The sequence below is a fragment of the Drosophila tropicalis genome, unplaced genomic scaffold, assembly GCF_018151085.1.
Source record: "Drosophila tropicalis isolate 14030-0801.00 unplaced genomic scaffold, ASM1815108v1 contig_859, whole genome shotgun sequence".
NCBI lineage: Eukaryota > Metazoa > Arthropoda > Insecta > Diptera > Drosophilidae > Drosophila > Drosophila tropicalis.
The window spans coordinates 7490091-7517523 of record NW_027173353.1 but is presented as its reverse complement, the minus strand read 5'-3'; the positions used below and the strand labels follow the sequence as shown (position 1 = coordinate 7517523).

The 27433-nt window shown below is 41.1% G+C and overlaps 1 protein-coding gene across 1 annotated transcript; it reads left to right on the top strand.

Annotated features, from left to right (window-relative positions):
- Positions 1-604: 604 nt before the first annotated feature.
- ss (spineless) lies at positions 605-26825 on the top strand. Its single transcript, XM_068297656.1, is given in 8 exon segments — positions 605-1039; positions 11704-11894; positions 18796-18920; positions 23131-23220; positions 24245-24517; positions 24519-24750; positions 24828-25669; positions 25733-26825. Coding segments are annotated over 8 exon segments (2730 nt in total). The 5' UTR covers positions 605-983; the 3' UTR covers positions 26654-26825.
- The last annotated feature ends 608 nt before the right edge of the window (positions 26826-27433 follow it).

The following is a 27433-nucleotide window of genomic DNA, read 5'->3' as shown; positions in this document are numbered from 1 at the left end:
GGCTTAAGATCGTATAGATACCAAAAATGTTAAAGAAGTATTATAAAAAGTTTTAAAGTTACATATGAGCCAAGCTAGACAATATATATATTTGAAGAGTCTATAATAGGTTGAGTTATTAAAAGATTGGGAAGTTAATAGATACTAAATATAATACCACCCACCTATACAAACTGAATACAGATTTCCAAAATAAGGTCTATAGAATGTTGTCAACGGAATTTGATAAAAAATATGTGCCAAAATTAAGATACAAAGTTGTAATGGAAAACTATTGAACTGAACTGTGTGAAAAATCCTAATTTATCGACCGCTGTGATTAAATTTTCATCCATGGAGCAATGTGTTTAAGCCGTCGCTACTTAAAACCATTCCATTGCATCCCGGACAGAGATTTTTGTTTTGTATCTTTTAGGTCTTAAGATCTAGATAGCATTAACGGCACACCTTAAGCATTAAAATCTTAATTTTTTTTGGATATCTCAACTCTTCCTTTTAGATAGATCTCTTACAAAATGGTGCAATAAACACACAAGCAACAATGAAAGAAACAAACAAAAAATGTAAGCGCGATAATTATTAAAAAAGAAAAGAAAAGCAAAGGAGAAAAACCCAAACATAAAATAATAAATAAATAAGAAACGCGTGTGATTCCAATTGCGGAATACACCCAATTTAATACCAATACAAATATACCAAATCCCAATCCAATCAATAACCAAGCAGCCGCAGCAGGAACTCGCAGCAGAGGAATCTCTCAGCTTCTGCTGTGTGCTAAAAGCAAACCAAATCAATAAATAAAAACCAATTACAAAAAAAAGGGCGAAAAATAAGAAGAGAAAGAGAACTTCCATACAAGTGCGCGCACCGTCGCAGCGCAACAAAAAAAATCAAAAAAATAAAACAAAAAACAAAAAGGAAAGGAAAAAAAACCAACAACAAAATCATTCACAACGGCGACCATAACGAACTCCGCCCTTGCAATGAGCCAGCTGGGCACCGTCTACGCCACCAAGCGAAGGCGACGTAATGGCAAAAGGTGAGTTTAGTGCTCTGCACTGTTCCTGTTCCCATTGCGGATACATGTGTATGGAGAGGCAATTCGAAAGTGCGGGGAAACGCTGCGGGAGTTGTCGGGATACCAAGTTACTGATATACCCAAAGACCCGACAATTGAGGGGAACGAGGAATCTGTTCCGAGGGGTTTATTATTATACTGAAAGATTTCAATCAATGCGCGTGAGTGGAGGCGATTGCCGTCGCCTGCACTTGCCACTTACCAACACTTACCACCTTGTGGCGCCACTGCCACTGCCACCGCCGCCACCCGCTGATGAACGATTTGTTGGCTCTATTAATCTGTAAACTGTTGCCATTGTTATCCAACTTGGCTTTATCTGGTAGCTCACAAAAAGGGCTACTGGTATTGCCTACAGCTTCTCCCCCATCCCCTGGACGTAACCGATTCCATTTTGATTATTAATGATTCTTTTGCCATTTGTTGACAAACTTCGATTTGTTTCTACTTGCGGCCGTCCTTTGACTTTGATCATAATCGTTGCCCATTGCCCGTTGCTCCTCAACTGCTCTGACCCCCCAAGCGCCCCTCTTTCCCTCACCCCAAACCCATTCATTGAAATTATTAGCATTATGCATGTCGGCAGAGTTGCGTGAAATTACAGTAGCCCTCGCTGACTCGCTGTTGATGATGAAGATAAAAGATGATGATTGGCCCTTGGCCCTCAGGGTGGTCCCCTGGACAGCCTGAATACCCTTGATGTGCACCACACCAAAAATGAAGTCTTCTTCAGTCTGCCTGCCAGTCCATATATGTATGTGTATAATTTCTGATCATTTTGTGTACTTAACTATGTCTTTTTATCTCGCTTAAAATAATAATAAAAAAACTGCAGCAAAAATGCACACACACACGCATAATTATACGCAACGCCTGTAAATATGCAAAAAAAAGTAGTAATAATAAAATGGAATGCCGAGCAAAGTACATCTTGTGCCACGCCCTCATTTGGCTACCCATCTTAGCTCTTGAAACATAATTATCGGCAGCTGATCAGCATCTAGCATCTAAAACAGCAAACATTTTCCCATGTATCCTCCTATCTACTGTGATTAGATCGAAATAAGACCAAATCTGGTTTAACTAGCATCTAAGGCTTTGAAAACTTTAGTTTAGTAACCGTTTTAGTAATGGTGCAGTGTAAGCTTTAAGTAATTTGAATACTTAATGTTATTAGTGAACTCAAATTCATATACTTCTGATGACTTCTCGTATTATCAACAGAAAATTCGTATAACTTAATAACAATATAGTAATATAATGATCTTTATTTTCTGTATAAGCATAAAAATTTTGATAAAAAAGTTATTAATTTGTTTTATGAACCATCGAAAGGACATCGAAAGGCATAATTTTGTTATTCTTTGCCTGTGTTAAAAACAAAACGAAACATAAAAACAAAAAACAGACTATGAAACAATTACACTTCCACAATGTGGCTAGCAAAAAAAAAACAAAACACATACTTTCAGTTCAACCCTGAACTGACTCGCTCGACTGACGCAAAATTGTCACCTTGCTTGTCCGCCCTCCCCTCCCATGCTTTGGCCCCTTTCAGTTGCAATGCACACCTGCAATTATAAGTGGCAGGTCGTATGAGAGACAGGGATCGGGATCGGTATTAAAATAATGGAGCAGCACCCTTTGTCAGCGTCATAGAGTTGAGTTTACATTGTGGCTTTAATGAAATGATCAAAAAGAAGTGCGAGTGTGTGTGTGAGTGTGTGTGTGTTCTTTTGGGTGAGACACAAAATGTTCTTGTACAAATTTTAATTGCGATCATAAATGACGCGTTTCATATGAGCGACAAGAGGGCAGAGGCAGCTGGCAATACTTGAATTAAGAAATTGCGTTTAAAACTACAGTAAACCTCGAAAACTTAAAGCTTTCAGCTGCCCCTTGATCTCTCTTTTACCCTCTCCCTCTCTCTCTATCTGTTCGTTTCTTAAAAATTGTTTAGTTGCTCTCGGTTTGTCTTCCACTTGTTGGTTGTTATGGATATATGAGTCCTGCTTTTCTTTTTTTTTTTTGCTTTATTGATTATCAGCTAGTTGTTGTTTATAATGTTGTTGTTACTGGTGTTGTTGTTGCAGTTGTATTTGTGCTTGAGTTCGTTATTGATTGCGGCAGCTGGTTTTCCTATCCTACCAACCATATTTTACTGCCTTTACTGTCCCTCTCATCCTTGTTAGCTGCTGAAGCAAATGCAATTAGCCATATTGCAATTGCAGTTGATGTTAAGGATTTGAGGGGCCGGGAAATTGTTCAAAGTTCAAGCCCTCGTGTTTTCTGTATTATGCATTAAACTTTGATTGAGTTGCAACTTGTCTTGCAATAGAAAAGAGTTAAAAGTTAAAGTTACTCCTCCATGGCTTTTAAATTGGGTTTTGAACTGTTTAGTACTCTTTATTACTCGAAATCAAATCAATATCTTTAAAAATTTGATTAGTTTACTTCATTCTCAGTTTACAAACTCATTTCATTTCATTTCTTTCATAATCCTTTATACCTTAGATCCTTTATGACCCTGTGTTCGTTTGATGTTCGTCTATCTCTGCTCTAGTTATAATTATGATGTATTATTTTTGGCCCAAGTAACCCATTTTAAATAAGTTCCCATATGACAACAACTTCCCGCACCTTTCCTCTATTGGGTGGGAGATCGAGAGGGACCTTCTGAGACCGCAGACCCGCGACATATGTTTCTCTCAGTTGCCTCGAAGGCATAAATTGAAAAATTGACTCGAACCAGATGACCATATGGCCAGTATGATATTGTATGGCAAAGTCGGGAGGAGGCATAAAGCACCATAAAAAAGTTCATTTAATGTTGGTCAAACGAAATGACCAAAGGACAACAGTTGGCCCTGCGAGGTCTGCGAGTGATGTTGCTGGTGGTGGGTTGATGGTGGAGGGTTTGCCCATTAGTTGCGCCTGCGCCCTTTCAACAGCACCATAGGTCTTTCGGTCGGTCGGTCGGTCGATGGTTCACATGGGGTTAAAAGTATTACATGAAACATTGCAGCTAATTATGGAAGATGAGGCATAGATATGATTGGGAAATACTTTTAGAGAAATTCCACATAAAAGGATAAACTAAAGGGAGATGAGTCAGTATATTCATTTGCCTCCAATTTGTTATCTTTCGATGGATGTCTATTGGGGACATTATGTGGCAATATGGCTAGATGCCTTGCTAACGTCTTTTGTCTAACCGTTTTACGTTCGCTTGGCTTGCTCTCAGTTACAACGATTATCATCTGCCTATGCATGAGTTTGTATTCCATTCCTCCTCCTGGGCTGTGCTATCTCGCTATGTTTGAGTTGGATTTTTGTCCGTGTGTTGGTAATTAACACCATTGCGTAATGCAGCGTATCGAAGCCTAAATAGTGCTGCTCCATATGCCCAAGCTGAGAGGCGAAAGATGGGTGGTGGGTCGGTGGGTTGTTGGCAATGGGCGGCCATTAAATACACTGGCTCTCTCCCTCTCTCTCTCTCTCACTCTCCCTGCGCGCTATCTGTCTCTGTCTGTCAGTCATTTCCCCTCCATTTGAGCAACATTGTTGTTGCCATTTCTGCTCAGGGCTGTGGCCATATCGGTAGGTGTTAAAACGCTTAGACCTTACAATTTAAGCTGCTGCCTCTTAATGGCTCAAATGTCTGGCATACGGATCAATGGATCAGGATCAGCCTACTAAAGCAACGAACAACTGGATAAAAGGAGTAATAAGTCAGTGAACTCAAAACCAAACCCTAACCCTAGCCCGTGCCTTAACTCAACCCAACCCAACCCAACTTACTAATCCATAAGCCACCAAAAATATATATATATATATATACGTTGAGGAAAAAAAAATTGACCACCTGCATTTGGGCTGGCAGACACCCCCCCTTTACCGTCCCCACTCCCCCTTATAGAAGGACTGCGCCTAGTTTTTGTTTTTGTTGTTGTTGTTTTTCTCAACATTTAGTTGTTGCCGTTTTCGGGCCAGCCAAAGCAAAACAAAAGAATTTCAAATTAACCAAAAGCGTTCCATAAAAAAAAAAAAAATCCACCCCAAGGTGCAGCCAGGACGCACTCTGCTGTGTCCTTTGAGTGTGCGCTGAAGTGGAGCGCTGCCGCTCAACAGAAAGAGAGTGGATAGGACCAAATGCAGACATAGCGAGAGAGAGGGGGGGGCTCGGGGTTGTCGGATCGGGCTGCTTGTAGCTGTAGTAGGGGGCTGTCGGTGTCTCGACCCAAGCAGGTGATACTTTTCATTCGCTTTGTTTTTTGTACATTTAGTTACGCTAACTAACTAAAGTTGATATACCCTGGCCAACAAGGATAAAAGTTATGCCTTATCAAGCTTTAAGCCGTATTAAAACTTGGCCTTTAAAAACTATCCCAACTTTATATACATATTAGAATCGGGTTGTCTATGAGATGCTCTTCTCCATTTTACCCTTAAGTCTCTGTATAAGGTTAATCAAATTCGAAATTCCAATAAAAAATGAAATTACCTTTGAAAAAGATAAACAAACTTGTAAGAACTCTATAATTTCACTTTGGATCTAGGAATTCACTCAATGAACAAAAATATTCTTTATGTCCAAAGGAAAATCTAACTTTATTTAACTGGAACATCTGCTGAAATTATCAACCTTCTTCTAACCAGTATCCTTTGGCATTGTCTTTGGAAAGTTCTTACCAATTGGGTCCTTTAAGTAAGAGACGTATAAAATGAGTGTATTTAAGTTTCGTTGTTTCATTTTAAAACAGTTTGTTGTGTCTATATTTGCTGGATTACGTTTACCGTTTCGATTTGTAAAATCAAAAATAATTTTTATAATTATGCCGTATAAATAATAAATTATAAATGTGATTAATGCCAATGGCAAATGCGCATCATTAGCGCTTCGTGGGGATTCAGAACGAGAATCAGCCCCAGCAAAAAACAAAAAACCAAAAAAAGAAAAAAGGAAAAAAGCCGCGCCCACCTACTTACATACATACCAATATACATACATACATACATGATTGTACATATATAGATATCTATATATATATGTATATATAGAAAGCAGGGTGGAACCCGGCTAGTTTCCTTCCTTTGCTGCTTCGGCAGCTTTTCGCAGCTGTCAAAAGGTTCTCAAAGTTTACCTTCCCCCTACAACAACTCTGTGTGTGTGTGTGCGAGTGTGTGTGTGTGTGTCAGTAGTAGATACATTTAGCCAAAGCGCACACATAAAAAAAAACAACAGAAACTAAATTTCACTGCCGCTGCTCGGGCCCAGAGATTCCGCTAGGCGAATCGCAAAAATGTTTAATCGATAAAATAAATGAGTTGCTTTTGCCCCACAGTTGTTGTTGTTGTTGTTGCCACTGGTATTGCTTTTGTCGGCATAGTTGACGTTATTCTGTATAAATTTATGTACTGTATCTGTTGGCTACAAAAATTGCAATTGCCTTTGTCGTTTTGTTTTCGGCTCGAGATCATAAAACTTTGTTTTCTCTCTGTCTCTTCCTCTTCTACTCCTGCTATGGCCTGTTTTGTTATAAATATTTTGACATTCGGTAGTTTTAGTAGTTCCCATAGAAGTCGATTTAGCGGCCTCTCTTTAAGTTTTGGCAATAACATTTATCACTTCATTAAGAAGGAGAAGGAGCCAAGAGGCGAAGAGGAGCAAATGTGGGGCTTGAACCATGTTCGAGTGTCACTTGAATGTTGCTTTTTCGGTTTGGAACTCTTTTAAAATTGTTTTGCACAATTAATATGCAAATGAAGATGGCAAACCGCAAGCAACTTGCAACCTGCGAACCGGCAACTTGGCTAAATATGCAAATAATGCGTTAACAACTTAATTCCATTCAAAAGTTCTACCTACTGACGATTAGTCTGGGCCGTGAACCTCTCTGTCCCCCCAACCCCAACTGCAACTCCAATTCGAAGTCCAACTCCAACTCTGACTCTGACTCAGAGCCTTGGTGTTGCAGCCTCCTCTTGGTGTTGCCTTTTTGTTGTTATCTTGACAGAGTTGCGCGATCGTTTTGTAGTTTTCTGCGCTGTGATGCCAGCTACTGCGATTCTCTCGTCTTTTGTGGCTGGATCTGGCCTGGGGTTGGGGCTCTTCTTTTGGGTTGACAAAATTAATGAGTTGGCTCCTTTGAGTTGGTTCTCTGACTCGCTCCTTGTTAATTTTTACAGCTTTAAATTTATGCGTGAATTTGGCGCAGATCCATTAAGTGGTCCATAGATTAAAAGCAAGTGTTCACTGTGTGATCTCTCTTAAGTGGATTCGATACGAATCCCAAACTCACACTCTCGTCTCAAATCACCTCAAGTTCGGTTTGTTTTGTGCCCTGCAAGTTGACAGCTTCTTCTTCTTCTTCTTTGTCTTGTTTTTACTCTCTTGCGCTTCTTAAATGGCGCTTAACTTTGTTTGTTTTGACATTTTGGTCGGTCCGCCTTTGTGTGTTGACATTTTCATTCGCCAAATATGCAAATTCAATTAATTGTGACATTTTTAAAGAAAATGCCAAAGTGACAGGCAATGCGAGATGAGATAATAACAGTGAGATAATCCACACAAGAAGGAAGCTTAACTATGTGACAAGAACTGCTTGACTGCTTTAAGTGCTGGTTTAAGGATTATTGGAAGACTACTCTTCCTTTATGGAAGATAACCTTTCTTTGTTTACCTATAACTGATCGCGTCCTTAAACTACATTTATGCTTCGATTCTGAAGCTATAGTAATCCAGACAGATGGGCATTTCCTTGGAATAGAACTAGTTCAAACATTGACCTACCTAACTGGAGAGTGACCAAGCCGCATGCAAAATCAAATTAGTTGCAAAAATGAAACACAAAGGGGGAAAAGTTGTGGCATGCAGTAAAAGTGGTCGTGTTGTTGTTGATGTTGTTGTAATTGTTGCGTTTTGACGCCTACGCTGCTCGATATATATGTGTGTACGTATTTTGCTCTGTTTCTGTTTTTTTGGACATGGAGACACGCCACTTTGCGTTTTGTGTGGTAACCAGACGAGACGATGCAGTCGCGGCACGCATCACGCATACGCCACTTGGGCTAGAAACAGAGACACACAAAAAAAAAAGCAGAGAGAGAGAGCGAGAGTGAGGGAGAGCATACGTACATATGCTGATGAATGAATGAATGAGAGTGAGTGAGCGAATGAGGTGAATGAATGAGTGTCTGCTGACATGGTGTGGACTAACGGCTTGCTGCGATTTTTGGCGCCAAATTGAGCATGCAAAGATCAACACGAAAGCCAGAACACGAGGCGGCCGCAAAGGCCCACATTGCGTATGCGTAATAATGCCTTGCATGCATGTACCCCGACCTGCCCCTGCATATTGCCCCTCTCCGATGTGTTCCAAAAGGATTGCGTGTCAAGCAACAACAGCAAAACAGCCACAACAATGTGTGATGATAATACCGGCTTACCCCAATGAAGGAATGCATCCTACTAACGCCTACTCCTACTCTCCGGGCCACGTGTTGGGCGTCAGTGCAGCGGGATTTGTATTCTAGGACTTTGCTTTTTCAAGGGCGTGGCACAGAAGGCGGCCCCAAAAATATAAAATCCGCTTGCAATTTGTGTCAATTCTCCCCAAAGACTCTCTCTCTCTCACTCTCTCTCGCCCTCTCTTTAATCCAAAAACCTCCGCTCCAAAGTAATTTCTTTAAAAGCAATTCATTTCATAATGGTCTCTGGGAAAAGGGGGGAAAAAAAAAACTGAAAAAGAAAATGGCAAAAATAATGCAGAGAAAATGTAATGAAATGACGATGGCGACGGAGACGACGACGACGACGCAGCGACGACGTCGACGACTTTGTTCTGTTGAGTCGTAGGAAAAATAAAAATGGCTTTTTGGGGGGCTGAAACTTTTTCGCAAGGAGCCACATGCATTTATCCTTTGTTCGCCTTATTTTGCTATGCTTCTTCTTCACCCTCTTTCACAATGTTTCTCTTTGCGACGTTTTTATGGGTCTCGACACCACCTTCCTCCCCTTTCCCTTTCTCTGCCCCTTCCCACGCTCTTTAGACAAAAGAAATGAGCCCAGCTCCATTCAGCTCCCTCTCACCCTTAACTTCTTTTTTGGAAAGTTGTTTATGGAATTCATTTTATTTCTTCTTCTTCTCGTTTCATTTCGTATTCCTTCTCGTCGCCTATTTCTGCCAGTTACCGTTGTTGCGTCTTTTCTTTCTCTGCTTCTTTTTGCTCTTTTCTGTGTAGATAATAAGAAAATTATACATTTTATTCAACGAAAAAAACAAAAAAAACTATCTACCGCAATGCCCTCAATTTAGTCCGGGCCTTAATTTTGTTTCGTCCTCGTAATTTGCACAAGGCCCTTGAATGACTGCAAGCAAGCTAAAAAAAATAAAATACGAATCGAAAACAAAGCAAAAAAACAACAGAAATCGTTTGAAATTATCTTTTGCATTCCAATGCGTCTAACGGTTTCATTATCATCGGTCAATATTTATAATCATAGGTACTTATAAATCATCAAAACGAAAACTGAGCTCCCACAACACAATTTGGTTGCTTTGGTCTACCAATTTGAGCCGTTTATCCCTCATTTTGGCTCTCAAGTGGGAGACCAATAATTTGGTTAAAAAGTTTCTTTGCATTTATTTAATTAAATAAATTAATGGTTGAGATGCCATCTATTCGCGGTAACTAACTAGTGGTATATGGGGAGCTTCAATTGTGGCGACAATTTTGCATTCCATTTCGATTTGGTTGAGACGACGACACCTTTGTGGCATGCATATACATACATAAGTATGAATGAGATTGGGGACCGACTGGAACAATTTGAGGAACATGTCGCCTTGTCCCATCCGGGAGTGCGGCTGGGGCTGACATCAAACGGACATGCCAGTGACAATTACCAGGACAAGAAAAAACAACAAAAAAAACTGAGAGAAGGACAAGAAGGAAAAAACGAACATCCCATCAGCCATCAGCCAATTAACTTAACGCCAAACAATGTCCTGCAATGTCCTGAGGAGAACTAGGTCCGAGGGCTGTATGTATGTATGTGTGTGTGTGCAACCAAGCAAAAAACTTTTCACAACTACAACAAAGCGACAAAAAAGCACTTCATACAAACAATGGAAAAAACACAACAAATTCTTTAACAGTGACAAAAAAAAGGGAGTAAAAGGGTGGGAGGGAGGTGCAGAGGGCAAAGGTATGTGTGTGTGTGTGTGTGTGTAGGGGGTACGTCCAATATGGCCATGGAAGGGGTCGGGGGCTCATAAATTACAACAGTAATTATATTTAATTACCGCAATTAACTTTGTAATAATGTCAATGAAAATGATGAGACAAAATATGATTAAAAATAATACACATAAAATTCAAAGACCGAGCAAAAGAGACAGACAACACAATCAGACATAAAGAGTAAGAAAGAGTTAGAGATTGAGCGAGAGAGAGAGAGAGAAGTAAATCCTCTGCAATAATATATATGTCCATTTGCTCGACTTATCCGCTTACAGCCAAGATAATGATGAATTAGCGGCAAGCTTTACCCAAGCCAAGCCAAGTCAAGTCAACCTGGACAACCATCATAAATGCATTTATGAGTTTTATTGGCCCACTGCCTCTTCACCATCCCCTCTTCCTGAGTGATATCAGTGTTACGAGATTTACTATGGCATTTCTGTCTGTATGTGTGTGTTGGATTGTGGCATTTTATGGCATTTAATTGGACCGACCACAGATTGCAGCTGAGTTCTAATTTGTTCAGTTCCGTCTGGTAGGAATCTTTTATCTTTATGATTTGATTCGCGGAAATTATTAAAGGGTCAAATGCCAGAAACATTGGCCAAACACTTAAGGAGATTATAAACGTGTATTCAATCTAAAGACTTAAATAGATACCAAATTCCTTACCTACAAAGAAATGGCATATATTTTAGAAATGCTATTTACCTATTTAGATTACCATTACTTTGGGTTCTTTGGGGTAATAAGTAATAAGTCATTTAGGCAACTGAACAACGAGGATCCAGGTTCGAATCCCAGGATAGTGTATGGATGTATTTTTCGTCTAAGCCGAAGGCCTTAGTTGCCATTAGGTTGATAGTTTATAACTATATCCTAGTCTTAAATTAATAATATGAAAAGTATTCCATTTGGTATCAGAAATGATTGAATATTTCTCAAGAAAGAGTTCCTTCTCTTTCACTCTATCTGCATTTCTACATTTAATTAACTGATCAAGTGGGCCTGTCTAATCGATTTTCAAATAGATATTATACCACCACCAAGAGACCATGACTAAGGACGGCGTGTGTCCATTCTCTGTCATTCTGTTGTTGTAATCCTCCTAAGCCAAGGGGTGGATTTTCACCTAGAGTTTTGTTAAAATTTTGACCATTGCCATTCTCGTTGGAGTTTTTGGGTAAACTGATAAATGCAATTAATAATTTTGACCTTTTCCATGACGCATGAACGTCAGCTGGTGGCGGCAGCATTCCGGGGTCTCTCTCCTTTCTTAGGCACCCCCAACCCGGATTATGCATGAAAATTGTTCGTTTTGTGTTGCTGCCTTTAAATTTTTGTAATTTTTCTCATACATTTTCCTCTTTTTGTTGCAGCCTAAAACCACCGCCCAAGGATGGCGTCACAAAGAGCAATCCATCAAAACGGCATCGCGAGCGTCTCAACGCGGAACTGGATCTGCTTGCCTCGCTGCTGCCCTTCGAGCAGAATATATTGAGCAAATTGGATCGACTGAGCATATTAAGGCTGTCCGTTAGTTATTTAAGAACCAAAAGTTATTTTCAAGGTAAGTGAGTGAGAGTGATACAGGGATACTACGGGGGAAAACCCCTCAAGGACCATAAGGCGCGTAACATTTTCAGCTATTAAATCGATTATGCTCTAAGGCACACTCTATTTTGTGTTCAAAGGGGGTGTGGGGAGATGCGGGGGACTAGAGAAGGAATGGAAAGTTACACCGAGCCCCCTAAAAACATGACTCATAAATGATTCAAAACTAATTTCAAAGGCCACACCAGGGGGATGGCGACAAAGGGGGGAGGCAGAGTGAGAGTGAGACAAAGACAGAAAGAGATAGAACTATGAGTCAGCGCCAGGACACACGCACGTGGCAAAATTAGTGCCACTGACGGATTAAGGTAGAACAAGAAAGGAACAAATAGACAAATATTTTACCAAGTCTTTATTTATTATTACGTTTTTTTTTTTTTTTTTGTTTTTATGGATAAGAACATATGTATAATAGTTGCTTGCGAGGTGCGCTTAAGAAGTTATTATAAATTAGGGAATCATTAATGTAGTGCCTAATTTAATATGTGATATCCTTTGGAATTTGAGCTAAATCCAATCCAAAATTTAATTTCTAAAACAAATTTGACTTTGCTTAGGTAAACCTCGCAAAGTTCTTCTTTATCAATGGTCGGGGATAAATTATTGTTTTAATTTAAATGAATTAAAACAATGCAATAAACTTTTTGCCTTGATGACTTTATTATCGGAGAGCGGACTGTCGGTTCATTGGCATTTTCGTTTTTTGGCTTTTGTTTTACGAGCAACAGAAATTTAATTGCTGAAAATTGGCATTAATTAAGTTTAAGTGCAAAACAAGAGACTCTTTGCTGGAACACGTCCTCCCCCAAAAAAAACACTAGCAACCCCAAAAAACCACTCCTAATATGGCATTCCAATTCCATTCCTCCTTCTGTTTCGATTCTTTCAATACTTGAGTAAATATTTTGACAATTAGCGGTCAAACGAAGTTCATCAAAAAAGTAGCAAAAGGAGCAGCAGCAGCAGCAGGAGCAATTCTCCTGGTCTCCTGGCACGTGTCATCCGTTGCATTTTTGTTTGGTTGAAAAGCCAATATAAACATTAGTTTCCTTTCCTGGTTCCTGGTGCCAACTTGAATCTCAAAGGAAGCCGCCACGCGGCTCTGCAATGGCAATGACAATGACGATGACGAGAATGAGAACAAGTAAGGGGAAGGGGACAGGGACGACGACGACGGGTTAATGGACCAGAACCGTTGCGGCGTGTGGCCCGAGGAGTGGTCCTCTGTTCTTTTTCCTGGGGGTGGACAGAGGTCAAAGTTTGTTTTCATTTGGTTTTTATTTGTTTGTCTAGATGTTTTTCGGATATTATCAGGATCATTTAATTTACAATTAGTGTATGTTTGCCTTGAAACATTCTCACAATCGGACCTGGCCCCGTCTCCGGCACCGGCAATGGGGCAAATGGGTTTAATACATTGTTCGATTTGGCGTGTGTCCTTTTTTTTTTTGTTTTGTTTGTTTGGTTTTCTTGGGGAGAGATTAGAACTTAGGTAGGTAGGCAGAGGTAGTCAGTCGAAGGCATTTTAGGCAGGAAGCACTCAAAACGATTAAAATTGATTACAGATTGTCGACGGCTGCTGGATAAAGGAAAACTTTTGTGTATCTAAGTCTGTTTTATGTGCTTATATATACATACATACATATCTTTCTATATACTAAGATGTGGAGAGAGAGTTCGGTGTCTGGTAGACAATTCAACTTCTGTTTTGCGCCCCTACGTGGCCCTTTGCAGTATGCATCCCAGTAGGGGCTCCAGTTGTTGACCCTGACTTGCGCAAAACTTTTGCTTGTCGAACAAAGCGAAAAAAAGGAAGGAAAACCAAAAAGAAAAACGAAACAAAAACGTTTTCTCTATACCAAAAAGTGTGTGTGTGTGTGTGGAAAAGCAAAGCTCATGGCTCGGAGTAGTATGTGGTTCTTGGCTCACTATGTACCCCAAGTACATAATGTATGTACCACGCCCCACTTGCGCCCTCTTGGCATTTTCATTTTCCTTTTTTTTGTTTTTTTTTTGCTCTCTTTTGGTTTTTGCTTCAAACTAAATAATTAAAGCGCGCTGCTAATGGCCCATTGTCTTTCTAGCAATAGGGGAGAGTGAATCTATGACGGGGGATAGGGCCAGAAGGGGGGGCGTGCTTAACTGTGGGGAGGGGAAGTAAGAACTGACAAGAAAAAGTGCTGCTATCTAAAAGGGCCATAATTGCTGGCCACCTTATTGGTCAGGCAATAATTGTTAAGACGCGCAATTTGTACATTTTTAATGTGCTCCAATGCGATGAGGGCAGTTTCTTCATCCAAGGATCGGTCGGTCTGTTGGTCTGAGGGTCTGTTTGGTTGGTTCGATTGTGGTCTCCAACCCGTCTTGAGCAATGGGTCTAACTCTCTAATTGATGAGTTGCGTAATTAACTGCCAAAGACAGCATTATTTTTGCCCTTGCCCATTCGCCACTATATTGATAGTTGGTTCTTACAATCGTACTTTCGCTCCTGCCATCACGCGACCACCTCAAACACACACTCACACACACACACACCCGCACTCCCCCCATACAAATGGGCCAAGTAATAAAACGTTTTTGATAGTCAAATTTGTGTTATATTTTTCAAATTACTGAAACATAAATTGCCATTAAAAGTGTCCTACAACATTTTATTAAGGACAACACAAAAATTTGAATTGAACAGGGAGGAAATAAAGAACATGGACTGCTTTGAACATTTATTTCATTTCTGTTTTGGCTTTCTTCTCTTTTTTCCCTGGGATATCTGCTAATGGAAGTTTGTCCTTAAGTTTTAAGATTCTTCGACATTTATTCGCTAAAATGTTCATCCTTTTCACAAATTTTCAAAGTGAAAATCTTGGACTTTGTATTCATTGCTATCAATATCTTTTTAAAACTATTTATTCTTTAAATTTTTGATTGAAAGGAATTGAGGAATTGAAAGGAAATACTTATATAATATATAAAAGTTTTTGGATTCGTTCAAAAATTAACTGTTCTGAAGGTCTCGGAAGGATCCCACCCAGCATTTAAGAGAATTTGTGATCGCATTCCAATTCCCTTTCTTATAGCCATAATTGAGATTGTTCTCTGATCAGAAATGACTCCTTCAAGATGTTGCGTTATTTTCTTAAGTTTTCACTCCTTTGTCAGACATAATTTTAATCATAAACAAATAGTTTTATCAATAAGAGTCATTTTAGAATGATATTTTTATCCAGAGAGGTTTATTTTCAAGTCGTATTAAGATAAAAAACTATAAAAACTAGAATAATCAAAGTGATTTCTGTTAAAACAACTGTCCAAATGCTCAATGGGATGCTGTTTATTGGAAATAGTTAAGCAAGTTTTATCTTCTTATAAAGGATAAATGAAAAGGGCTTTAAATATAACTTATTATGCAGGTCTTTTGTGGTCATTGGCTATAATAGTTATCCAATTGGCTCTGACAAACGAAGTCAAGTTGGAAATTTGTTAAATAAACAAAACCATTTGCCGCATACATTAACTGATTTTGCAAATTTAAATCATCTTGTCTTCTTGCCAAAAGCCAATGTCTGGCTGGTCCATCAGTTTTTGCAACTAAAATGTTCCCACACACGATTGAAATATGATTTGCCCCCCTTTTTTGCAAAGAAACAAAACTAAAAAAAACATTCCTAATGCCATTACTTGATTACATTTGACTGGGAAGGAGTGGTGTGTGTGGTGGAGAACATGTACCAACTGGTTTTTGATCTTGTTTTTGTCGTCATCGTGGGAAGACGTTTGGAGATGACGACAAAATAAAAAAAAAACGTCCAAATGTAATTTCCATGTGGAAATTGTTAAGCTCATTATTGGTCACATGAGATGGGAAGTCTGCAATTGCAGTTGTGACAGGTAGCAAGGTCATCTACCCATTGGGTGGTGCATAGATAGTGGGTGGGTGGTGGTAAGAGCGGCGAGTGTTTTCATGTGTCAGGCCAAGGCTTAGTTCTTAACCTATAAACATACTAACTACATAGCATTTTGTGGGCAATTTTCGTGCGTTGTTCCAGTTTCTGCTTGTTTTTTGGACTCAGACAATGAATAAATGGCAGTCAGGCAGGCAGGCAGTCAGGCAGGCGGACATGCAATCAGTCAGTCAATTGAGGCAGTCGGGTAAGCAGCAATGCAGCAGGCAAGTGCTTACCTGGTCGATGAGTATTCAGCTATAGAAGGAGGCGTCACATTGTCACGCCGGCCAATGCTCAGCTGTTTAGGTTTAGTCTTTCTCTCTCCCTCTCTCTCTCTCTCTCTCTCTTTCTCTGTCTTTTGATTATTTTTTCCTTGTATTTTTTTGTTTACTGCGAAGCAGACAAAACATTGCGTGACTTACGTAGGTTTCATCGGAGCATTGAAATGCAGAGGAGTCAAAACTATGTCTGGGGCCTAAGTTAAGCATTTTAAAGGGGCTTTAAAGCGGGCTAAATTGATACTCCCCTCTCTCTCTCTCTCACTCTCTCTCTTACACTTGTTAGTTGTATCTCTCTCTCTAACCGTGTTTGCCCTGTGTCAATAGTGACAGGTTGGATGTCAGTTCTTTTGTTTTTCAATCAATTTTCTGTTTGACATTTACCTGACATATTTGCCTTATGTCGGGCCATGGTAGAAAATATTTGCCAAAAATGTCAGAAAATTTTTAACTTTATTTATTATTATTTTGCACCATGTCGTGCCGGCACCGTCAGCCCAGCAGAGGGCTCAGAGTTGGGCCGTGCCCCCGTCAGCATAATTGGATCCCCATTTTCGGTGCAATGGTTTATGGCGATTATGGCGCAGTATCATTTTTCGGTCTTCTTTCACGGTTTTGTTTGTATTTTCCGCTGCCTCTTCTTCTTCTTCTGCTTCTTTTCCAATTCCTTGTTGAGTTTTTCCATGGGTCTGCGCACGCTTTTCCGCCATTTTGTTGGACACGCCCCCTTGGCGTATACGGAGCGAGCGAGAGCAGAGATTTGTGCAAGATTTAGCCAAGTTCATCCACCGTTGTTAATTTTAGTTCCATCCGTTTGGTTTTTGCTTTTTGGTGGTGGTTTCATTTTCCCACTTTAATGGCCAGAGCGAGGGTTGGTCCAGAAAAAGTGTGTTTTATTAGTTACTAAACAAAGAGAATGAACAAGGAAAAAAAAAAATGAAATTAAATATGCCTTAAATGCCAGCAGATTTGTTACCTTAATTAAATGGGTTTATGCACGTAAAACAAGAAGGAAAATATGAAAATATATTATATGTACCTACATTCGCATATTTTAACCACGGCTACAACGACAGCAACAATAAAAAACGAAATGTAAACTGAGCCTAATTAAATTATGAATAATTACATACTTGGTCTTGGCCCCAGAAATTACACGCACATGTGTATATATGATGCAATTTGTTAGGCCCTGGTCTTGAGGGCTTGCTGGCTAGGACCTCTTCCTTCTACCATCCCATTCCTTTGCCTCACTTCTTTCATGCTAACTGTTTGTGTGTTTATCGCACTTTCACTGAAGTGAACAATCTCGCCTGCCGCTTGACTCTCCAGGTCGGGCACTTTGGTTAATTTGATAAAAGGCCCAAGCCTTGCAGAGATTACACCAAGGCGACTAAGTGTCCAACTCAACCGAATCCATCAGCTCCAACGGGTTCAAGTATTTAACTTTAGTTTTATACCCTAAACAAAAAGAGTTTGCAATTTCTGTGACACTTTTACTTAATATCAATTTCAAAACTTATTAAGATATACATAAGTTTACAGTTAAAGCTATATTGTCCTCCATTTTCTGCTATTCAGCTGTTTAGGTTCAAGGATCTTTAATAGATGCACAAAATCTTAGAAAGGGTACACAAACTTCGGGGTTTGGGTTTGCTTTTCTTTTCGTTCATTTTTTTTTTTGGTTTTTCTGAAAAGCTGCTAATTGAAATAGAAGCCTCTTGGCTAGGGGTTGCATTTTGTGGTTCCTGGTAAGGTTTGCCATGCGTAAATTAGGTTTAGTTTTAGTTTAGTTCATTTTGTTGCTTTTTTTGTGGGTTTTTTTTATTTTTTCCATTTGCGCTCCAGATAAAAATCATAATTTATGACATCAGCTGCCGTGGCATATTTTATTTTGTTTTTGGTGTTGTTGTTTTATATTATAATAATTTTTTGTTTTTTCTTTAGTGTGGAGGTTAATATTTGTGAAAATATATGAAGTTCCATTTTCTTTTATCGTTTATCGCGCATAAATCAATTTTTGTGACAAATTTATTATTAAAAAAAAAAAAAAAAACAACAAAATAAAGGACAACACAGAAAGGAAACCCAAAAATGGCCTCCGTCTATATGGGTAAGGGTAGTAAACTCCTCCCTTCCTTCTTCCCCCTTGTCCTCTTTCCTGTGACCCATTCAACTCATACTCTCTTTTGGCATAATGTCATAATACTGGGAGCCAGTGCCAGGCGCCTTAAAGGTGGCAAAGCGAAGGAAAATGGTGCAAGTGGGGGGGTGTGGGAGGGGTTCGATATAGGGGGATGGAGAATTTGGTATGGGGTGTAATAAGTAGAGGATGGAGGATGGAGGGTGCACAAACAGGACTCATAAAATATTACAATGACACCATAAACAATTTTTAGTACTTTTGCCAAGCTGTAAATATTTATTGTATATATATATAAGTTTATAAATATATACATATATACACACATATATGTATATTGGATTTTTATGTTACTATGGTAAAACAATTGAGCGAGTTATTTATGACGAGCCTGTGTATAAATTATTTATGGTTAATAAAATAAAAAATTTACTCATAAATATTTAAGTTTTTCTTCTAACTCTCTCTCTCTCCATTTCTATCGCTCTTTGCAGTTGTTATGCATAAGGATAAGGAAGAGAATGGTGTCCTGCCCCATATACACGCACACGATGGCTACAGAACCAGAGAATTGGGAGCCTTCGAACATGGTCTGCTGGATGGTGATATGTTCCTGCAGGTGAGTCAAGTGATATAAGGGAAGAAGTAATCGTCGCTCTCTCTCTATCACAATTTATCTTCATCAATATTTCCTTTTTGTGTTTGGATGGCTTCATCACCCAGTCTCTTAGGCCAATCGAAAGGACACAATCAATCAAAGCTTGTTAGCATGCTGTTGAAACACGCAAACGCTTCTCAACTTTCAATACGTCCTTCTCCTCCTCCTCCTAAGAACCAACAAAAACTATACTGAAATAGAAACAGAGAGCGATAGAGACGGAGAGAGAGAAGAAACAAAAACGAATTGTATGCAATTAGTAAGTGTCCAAATTGATTAACGTAATTGGAACTTGGACATGTGTTAGCCTAATATTTTCGTAATTAATATCCTCGAGCTTAAGCAGCTGCAACAAACGAGAGCAAAACCATTTTGTGCCTTTATTCAGAACGACTTAATAATACCCACTAAGTTTAGAAGGTTAGAGCTTTAGAGGAATTTCTTATCTGTTTAGTCAGAGTCTAAAATGTGTTTTAAAGTATTCCTTCAAAAGGCTAATGATTTGAACACGAACTTGATATGCTCTTTAACGCTTTTGACTAACGAGATTAAAGTGTGTTTAGTCAATTGTCGACCCCCCTCCCTTCTGGTAGTCCCTCATCGCTTCTGAAAATTGCATGTTTTTGCTGAATTAAATTCTGTATTGTCCAAGTGCAGTGGCGGTGCAGTAGTTGTTGTTGTTGCTGTTGTTGTAGTAGTCCAAGGCGCCAACATATGCACTTGTCACAGTCATGACAGTTTAATTTAATGTGCACATAGCTCACCCAGCTCGGGCCAACGAACGAATATACGGGTCCAAGTGGCCGACGTACGGACAGACACACGCAATTGTGCAACATGCGCTTTAGACGCTTGCCACATTTTTTGTTGCTTTGCCATCGAGTTGGTTGTTGCTTGTTGGTATTGGTGTTGGTGTTGGTGTTGGTCGTTGCTATTACTCCACACAATTCAATGTCAAAGTCTATGTGGAACTAACCCCCAAAACATTATCATGCACAATTGCAATCGCAGTTTCGTGTCCATGTGCATTACGTATACGCAGCGTGGAGAATGCAACAGAAAAAACTACACACACACACTTACACAACACACACACTGTAACTGTAACAATAGCAGAAGCAGAAAGCAGAAACATTTTTGAATGCAAGCCAAAAACTGTAAGTTTTTCTTCTTGTTGCCTTTCCGGCAAAAAAAAAAACAGAAATACTATAAAAGGGGGGCTAGAGGCCGGTACATGCAGCTAATTGCCCGACTTCAGGGCTGCACAATTGTGCATTTCCGTGCATATTTTTAGTCAGTCTGGCCTGAAAAGGGTTGGAGCTAAAGGTGAGTGAGTGTGTGAGGGGAGGGGGAATGGGGAGGGGTGTGCATATTTAGTTTTAATACCTTGGGTATTTGTTACCTGTTGCCCGTTTTCAATTGCTCATGGAAGTTTTACTTTTTTGTATCGCTGGGTCACATACTCACTCGGTATTATCATTAGAAAATGGCGTTTTGTCACGCAGCTGGAGTGTGTTTGTGTGTGTGTGTGTGTGTATACAACCATCTCGCTTGCACTTTCATAGGTACACAATTCACTTCACTTTTTAGCCAAAAACACTTTCGACTTACATTCTAAGCCAAAGTCGGTTAAATTAATTAAACTTTTACAACATTAGATTCATTTTTTGTTTTCATATTTATGCTGGTTAGGCTTCTTACATAGATGTATAATCAACTCTCACCAACGGGCTTTATTAAGCAATTATCTAGACGTATATGGCCAAATTGGATGCCAAACTAGACAAGCAAAACCAGGCAGATTGCCTGCCAAGCTGTGCCCAGTCAGATTTTCTTCTGGACCGCTAGGAAATGGTTAAATAATCGCTGCCAACTTATCAAATCACAAAAACAACAAAGCTATAAAACTCTGATATGCAATATACAATAGTAGGTATCTTATGGCATTTCCCCCCAGCCGGCCACTTTTCTCCTCTAACCCATCATCCTATCAAGCCAAGAGACGGGCGTGTATTATTAAAATCGCATTAGAAGACGCCGCCGTCGTCGTCGTAGTCGTCGTCATCGCCGCCGACGAGAGCAAACGATGCCGTTGCCATCGAGATGATGTCTTGTATAAAGTGTAGCCCACACCAGGTGGGGCCAGGCACATTCACATACAAACCGAAATGGAGTTGAAGAATAGGCGAGCAAAAGAGATGGGCAGAGCAAGTGGAAAACAATTAGACTGTGGAGAAATCTTTCTTTCTTTGTTGCTGATGAAGATGAAGATGAAGAGAAAAACCACAAAAAAAAAAATAGGAAAAGAGTGCCCCGCAAGCATCAAATCAAATTACACAAAATGGGGAAAAACCGACGAATGGGCAATGCATTTGTACAGTGGTTACAAAATCATCAAAAACTGTGTTTCAGACTAAAATTGTAATCCTCTAAAAGTGAGATTAGCAAAAAAGAAAGCTAAGCCTTTTAAGGAACCACCCAATTGTATCATTAGGAGAATCTTTATCTGCCAAAGATCCGCGAACTCCAATGGTCCTATTCTTAATGCTAAAACTAGTTGAGAATTATAATCAGAATAAGTTAAAAATGAATGACTAAGCATACAATATCAGAGATCAGATTAGATTTACTATTTGCAATGATAATTTCTAAATATGATAACTTTTAATTCAATTTTTATATAATTTTGAGATGCTTAGTAAGGATTTTCCACTGTGCAGTCTCTGTGCTATGCCTCTCTCTCTCTCTCGCTTGCTATCGCTGGCTAACACAGAGTCTCTCCTCTTGGCCACATGTCGCTACCGTTGGCTGAAAGATCTTTATGACGATTATTGATGAGTCCATGGGACTGGTTGGTGAGAAGCCTATAGCTGTGTGTGTGTCTGTGCGTTTGCGGCTTGATGACAATCGGCCAAGTTTCTTTATTCACATTCGCCATATTCACATTCATATCCATATCCATATCCTTTGCGGGCTGTTGATGCGTTTTAAATGATGACGCCACTTAGCGTTTATGTCGACTAATGCCAACTCTCGTCCAGCAGGTCAGAGCAGAGCCAGAGGAGAGTCCTCCATTCGGTCTGCTCTGTAATTAGCAGCAATCGCGCGCATTTTTCTCTCGCAACTTGAAAGGAATTGCTGCAGTTGCCCAGCATAGGTGTACGACAGGATGCGAGGATGCCAGGACGGGGTTGCAAATTGATATTTAAATATGCCCGTATTAATTACAAACCGTTTGGTTATGTTTCTACATATACATATACATAAATGTATGGTTATTTTTTGTTCTGTTTTTATTAATTACTGCAGCACCGCAGACTAGGCACTAATGGAACACCAGCAAATTTGTCTTCAGTTGCAATTTCACACGTTACACGGCATTTTAGCCCAGTTTCGGTTTCAGTTCCAGTTTCCAGTTCAAGTTGCTTCGATCTACTACCAACTTCGAATCAACAATACCATGTTAAAAAAAATTGAAATAAAAAAACAACTACAACAAAATCGCATGCGTGTTGGCCATTAACAGCTAATAAAACTCAGCTTTAAATGCAATCTAAAACAATAAACTGTGCTGAATAATCCAGTGACTTATGGAATATAGTAACTTTTGCATGTCTTTTTGGTTGTTTGAAGAAAGATTTTCAGGCGACAGGTTTCTGTTTCTATATGAGACTAATTACAATGGTTCATCTTTCTTTTTTCTTTTTTTGTGAATGAATGAAACCTACAATTACATAAATAAAACAGAACCCAAAAAAACAAGAGCAACCACCACCAAAAGAGAGTCCCGACTTCAATGATGCTTCCATCTCATTGATTTAATTGCGGACCATTTCCTGGTTGAATCTCGAATCAGTTCGAATGAAATGAGCCGCTTTTAGCGCTGATTACGTTTTTAGCCGCAAGTTAGCGCCAAGGTTCAGTTCGGTTCAGCTTAGCTCAGTTGAGATTGCCTTTGGTTCATTCATAGAAGAGTTTGCCACAGGCTGTGAATGAATGATCGCCATCATATTCATTCATAAGGCATATTTGAGCTACTGTCTGAAAGTTCTATTGATATTGGTTTTTATATACATGGCTACTTGTTGTTGAGCCCAGCCAGCAGCAGCAGCATTTAATTCATAGTTTTGATTTAATCATTTTGAACATTTCTTTTTCTTTCTTTTTCCAGGCCCTAAATGGATTTCTAATGATACTGACATGCGAAGGCGAGGTCTTCTTTGCCACGCACAGCATTGAGAGCTATTTGGGTTTTCATCAGGTAAGTGAAGGTGGAATTGCCTCCTATGTATCTCCGTCCCTCTGTGGTTCTCTTTTTGGGCATCATTTTGATTGATTTTAATTGCATTTGGATTTTGGGTCAACTCAAGCGGAAGTTTGGCTAAAAACAAACAGACTACCCGATGGGATTATGAAATGTTTGCTGTCCCGATTGCTAGAGTCATAAATTAAAATCAGATCAGGTTAGCAGAGGATTGCGCAATCGCAGGAACAGGCAACAGGACAGGGGCGTGGTATCTTCTTCACTCTGTAGCAGCAGCAGCAGGCTCGTTGATTTAGTTGCTCTGGTGAGCAGACTCACAGACTCAGTGGCCGGAACATGTGCCTCTGGCCAACATGTTTTGGGCCTAACTTGGCCCCTTTCTGCTGATTCTGTCTTTGTCTGTACATGTGTTTGTGTGATTTTTTTTTTTTTGCCTACTTTATGGTATTGGCGCTTGTCGAATGGAAATTGAAATTGCAGTTAGCTTTCTACATCATTTCCCTCCTTTTGCATCTTGTGCATTGTGGGGCTGCTGCTGCTGCTCATTGGGCTTTGGTTTTTAATTTAGTTGTAAATGTGTAAAGCGGCATTTGACACGCCCCGTTTGGCAGCTCAATTAAAAGCAGAGCTATCGAGGATTTGGGGCCAAATCATCATCATCATCGTCATCATCGTCATCATCATTATGAATGGAGGAAAGAAAGTTTTCTGTTGTTGCTGCTGTTGTTGGTAGCCCTGTTTGATTTCTGTCCCTGCTCCTGTCTCTGGCGCGTGCAGAATTTATGTCTCAATTTGTGGCCAACATGGGGCGCATTTTCAATTTGCGCACTTTTTGATTTATACGCCCCGAAAAAGAGTGGACCCAGAGAGTCAAAGAGGGAAGAGACTCGCAGGTAGAGAACAAACAAAAGACCCAATAAAATCAATAAGCTCATCTCAAAGGAAAATAAAGAAAAGGTTGATTGACCTCGAAAAAGACTTGTTAAGTCTATTTTAAAATGAAATCGTTGTTTACTTCTAGTCTGACATTGTTCATCAATCTGTGTACGAATTGGTCCACTCGGAGGATCGCGAGGAACTGCAACGTCAGCTGTTGTGGAACAGTTTTCTGCCCGCGGACATGAGCAGCATGCAACTGAGCGAGACACTCGCTCCGGATAAGGCTTTGTACTTGGAACGGAGTTTCACTGTTCGTTTTCGATGTCTCCTGGATAATACAAGCGGGTTTCTGCGCCTGGACATACGGGGACGCATCAAGATACTGCACGGCCAGAATCGAAAGACAGAGGAACCACCCCCTGGCCCTGTTTGCCTATTGCACACCATTTGGTCCACCCAGTTTACTGGAGATACCGCACAAGGAGAACATGTTCAAGTCGAAGCACAAATTGGACTTCTCTCTGGTCTCCATGGATCAGAGGGGCAAGCACATATTGGGCTATGCGGATGCCGAACTGGTCAACATGGGTGGCTATGATCTAGTGCACTATGATGATCTAGCCTATGTGGCCAGTGCCCATCAAGAGCGTGAGTTTAAATAGATTGATTAGGTTTAGCAACTCCAACTAAAAAATTCATTATGCCATTTGTTTTTTTGTATTCAGTTCTGAAAACAGGAGCCTCGGGCATGATTGCCTATCGTTATCAGAAGAAGGACGGCGAATGGCAATGGCTCCAGACCAGTTCCCGTTTGGTGTACAAGAATTCTAAACCGGATTTTGTCATCTGCACGCATCGCCAGCTAATGGACGAAGAAGGTCACGATCTTCTGGGGAAACGAACTATGGACTTTAAGGTTAGCTACTTGGACACGGGACTGGCATCGACATATTTCTCGGAGGCCGATCAGTTGGTTGTGCCACCGAGTGCCTCGCCCACTGCCCATTCGCTGCCGCCGCCTGTGACGCCAACTCGTCCCAATCGACGCTACAAGACCCAGTTAAGGGATTTTCTATCCACTTGCCGCAGCAAGCGCAAACTGCAACAACAGCAGCAGCAACAACAACAGCAACAGCTGCAACAGCAGGCGGGGCAGCAATCCTCACCTCTGGCTGGTCAATTGGTGGGCTCTCCTGCTCCTGCTGTAGTGGAGTATCTGCCCGATCCAGCTGTGGCAGTGGCCGCCGCCTATTCCAATTTAAATCCAATGTATACAACCTCGCCGTATGCAAGTGCCGCTGATAATTTGTATATGGGCAGCTGCAGTTCGATGCCAGCGAATGCTTTCTATCCAGTCAGCGAGAACCTATTCCATCAGTATCGGCTGCAAGGAGCTGTCGGTGGCTATTACACCGACTATCCGCACTCAGGTCCACCCGCCTCGGCGTATGTGGCTGCCAATGGTTTCCTCTCCTATGATGGCTATGCCATTGCCTCCAAGGATGAAACGGGCAAGTACTATAGCGGCTATAGCAGTGGCTATGGTAGTCCCACTTCCACCCCACAGGTATGACACATTCAACGAGATTTACTTCGTCTGTTGCTCACTCGTTTCTGGTTTTTGTTTTAGCAAATTGCCCTCAAGACGCCCAAATCATCGCCACAAGTGATGGAGGTAATATCCTGCTCATCGGATGGACCCTCACCGGTGGCCGGATCCACACCCAATGGCAATGTTGGCAGTTCCCTGGCGGTCACACCGAAAGTGGAAACAGCGGCAGGCGGTGTCAATCCAGTGGCTAGCCAAGATCCCTACGAGCGTCAAACTGTGCTTATGTGGGGCACCACTCATTCCAGTGGAGTGCCACTGAATAGTCTGCAGGATGGACGACCTTCTGGTGGTGGCACTGTCGGCTCATCGACATCCCCGCAACGCTCTACGCCGCTTTCCAATGGTCTGGGCTATGAGCAGCAGCAGGAACCCGCGGCAGCTGCAGCCAAATGGAATGGTACCAAAGATCTGCCAGGGAAGTCGGCTAGTGCCACAACTCCGGAGAGCTATCAGCTGCAGCATGATGACTCTGGTCTCTACTCGGCATCATCGCACACGACGTCACCTCAGCAGCAGCAGCAGCAGCAGCCGTCTCGTGGAGTGGGTTCCAATTCCTTGCCAACACACAGCAGCACCGGCACAGAACAGCAACCGCCAAGTTGTCACCAACAACAACAACAACAGCAACAGCAACAACAGCAGCAACAACACCATCATCATCATGCTCACGCTCATACGCATCCGCATGCCCATTCGCATCATCATCATCCGCATCACCATCATCCGCATCCACATCCGCATTCACATTCACATGAGGCCGCCGCATCAGCCGCCGCAGCCCATAGTAGCGAGGTATGGTCGCCAGCCTCCTACACGCAATACTCGCAGTATTTCACCTATCATCATCCGCACCCGCACCACCATCCATCGGGCCCGGGTCAGGGCGCCCATGCCCATGCCCATCACTTGCACCATGGCCATCAGGCCCGGCTAGGCTAGCCTAGACTAGGATCACAATTATGATAGATAGCAATTGCACACACCACTCCACCACTCAAGCACCATTCACTTACAATACCTGCTTGCCCTACTCTACTAACCGTAACGATCCTCCTCCTAGATCATTGCCCAACCGCATCCGCATCAACAGCAGCAGCAGCCACAGACACAGTCACAGCCGCTGGCTGCATACACGCTGCAGCATCATCAGCTGGTGGAAGTGGAAGACAGCCAGAGTCGATCTCAACTTAGGTCCCCGGTCGCCTTGCCGGGTGTGGGCAGTATACTCAATGGTGGCGGAACGGGAAGAGAGGTTGCAGCCTCTGCCTATCAGCAACTGGTAATATGTGCCGCTGCCGAGGAGGGGATATCAGCCACAAGAAAGATCTCCAAGCAGCATCAGCTCCATCAGCCACAGCAGCAGCAGCAGCATCATTATCAAGCAACCCAGCATGGCCAACATCTAATATATCCGGCAAATATCACAGCTCATACGGCCCTGGCATACGCTCCACCGCCGCCAAGTGCCGGGGCCGCCTACGCTGATGGCAGTCCGTTGCTATCCTTCTCCGAGGTGACCAACACTTTGCTGAACCAGTGAAGATGTGCCGCTGATCGACAAGCAGGAGCACACACACACACACCCAACATATACAACCATGTTCAACAGTTTTGCCAAAATGTGGACTATGACTATCGTATCTTCCATAATAATCACAGATCAGACGAGGAAACAAGCATAAAATAATGCAAATATTACCCAATGTACACACCCTACAC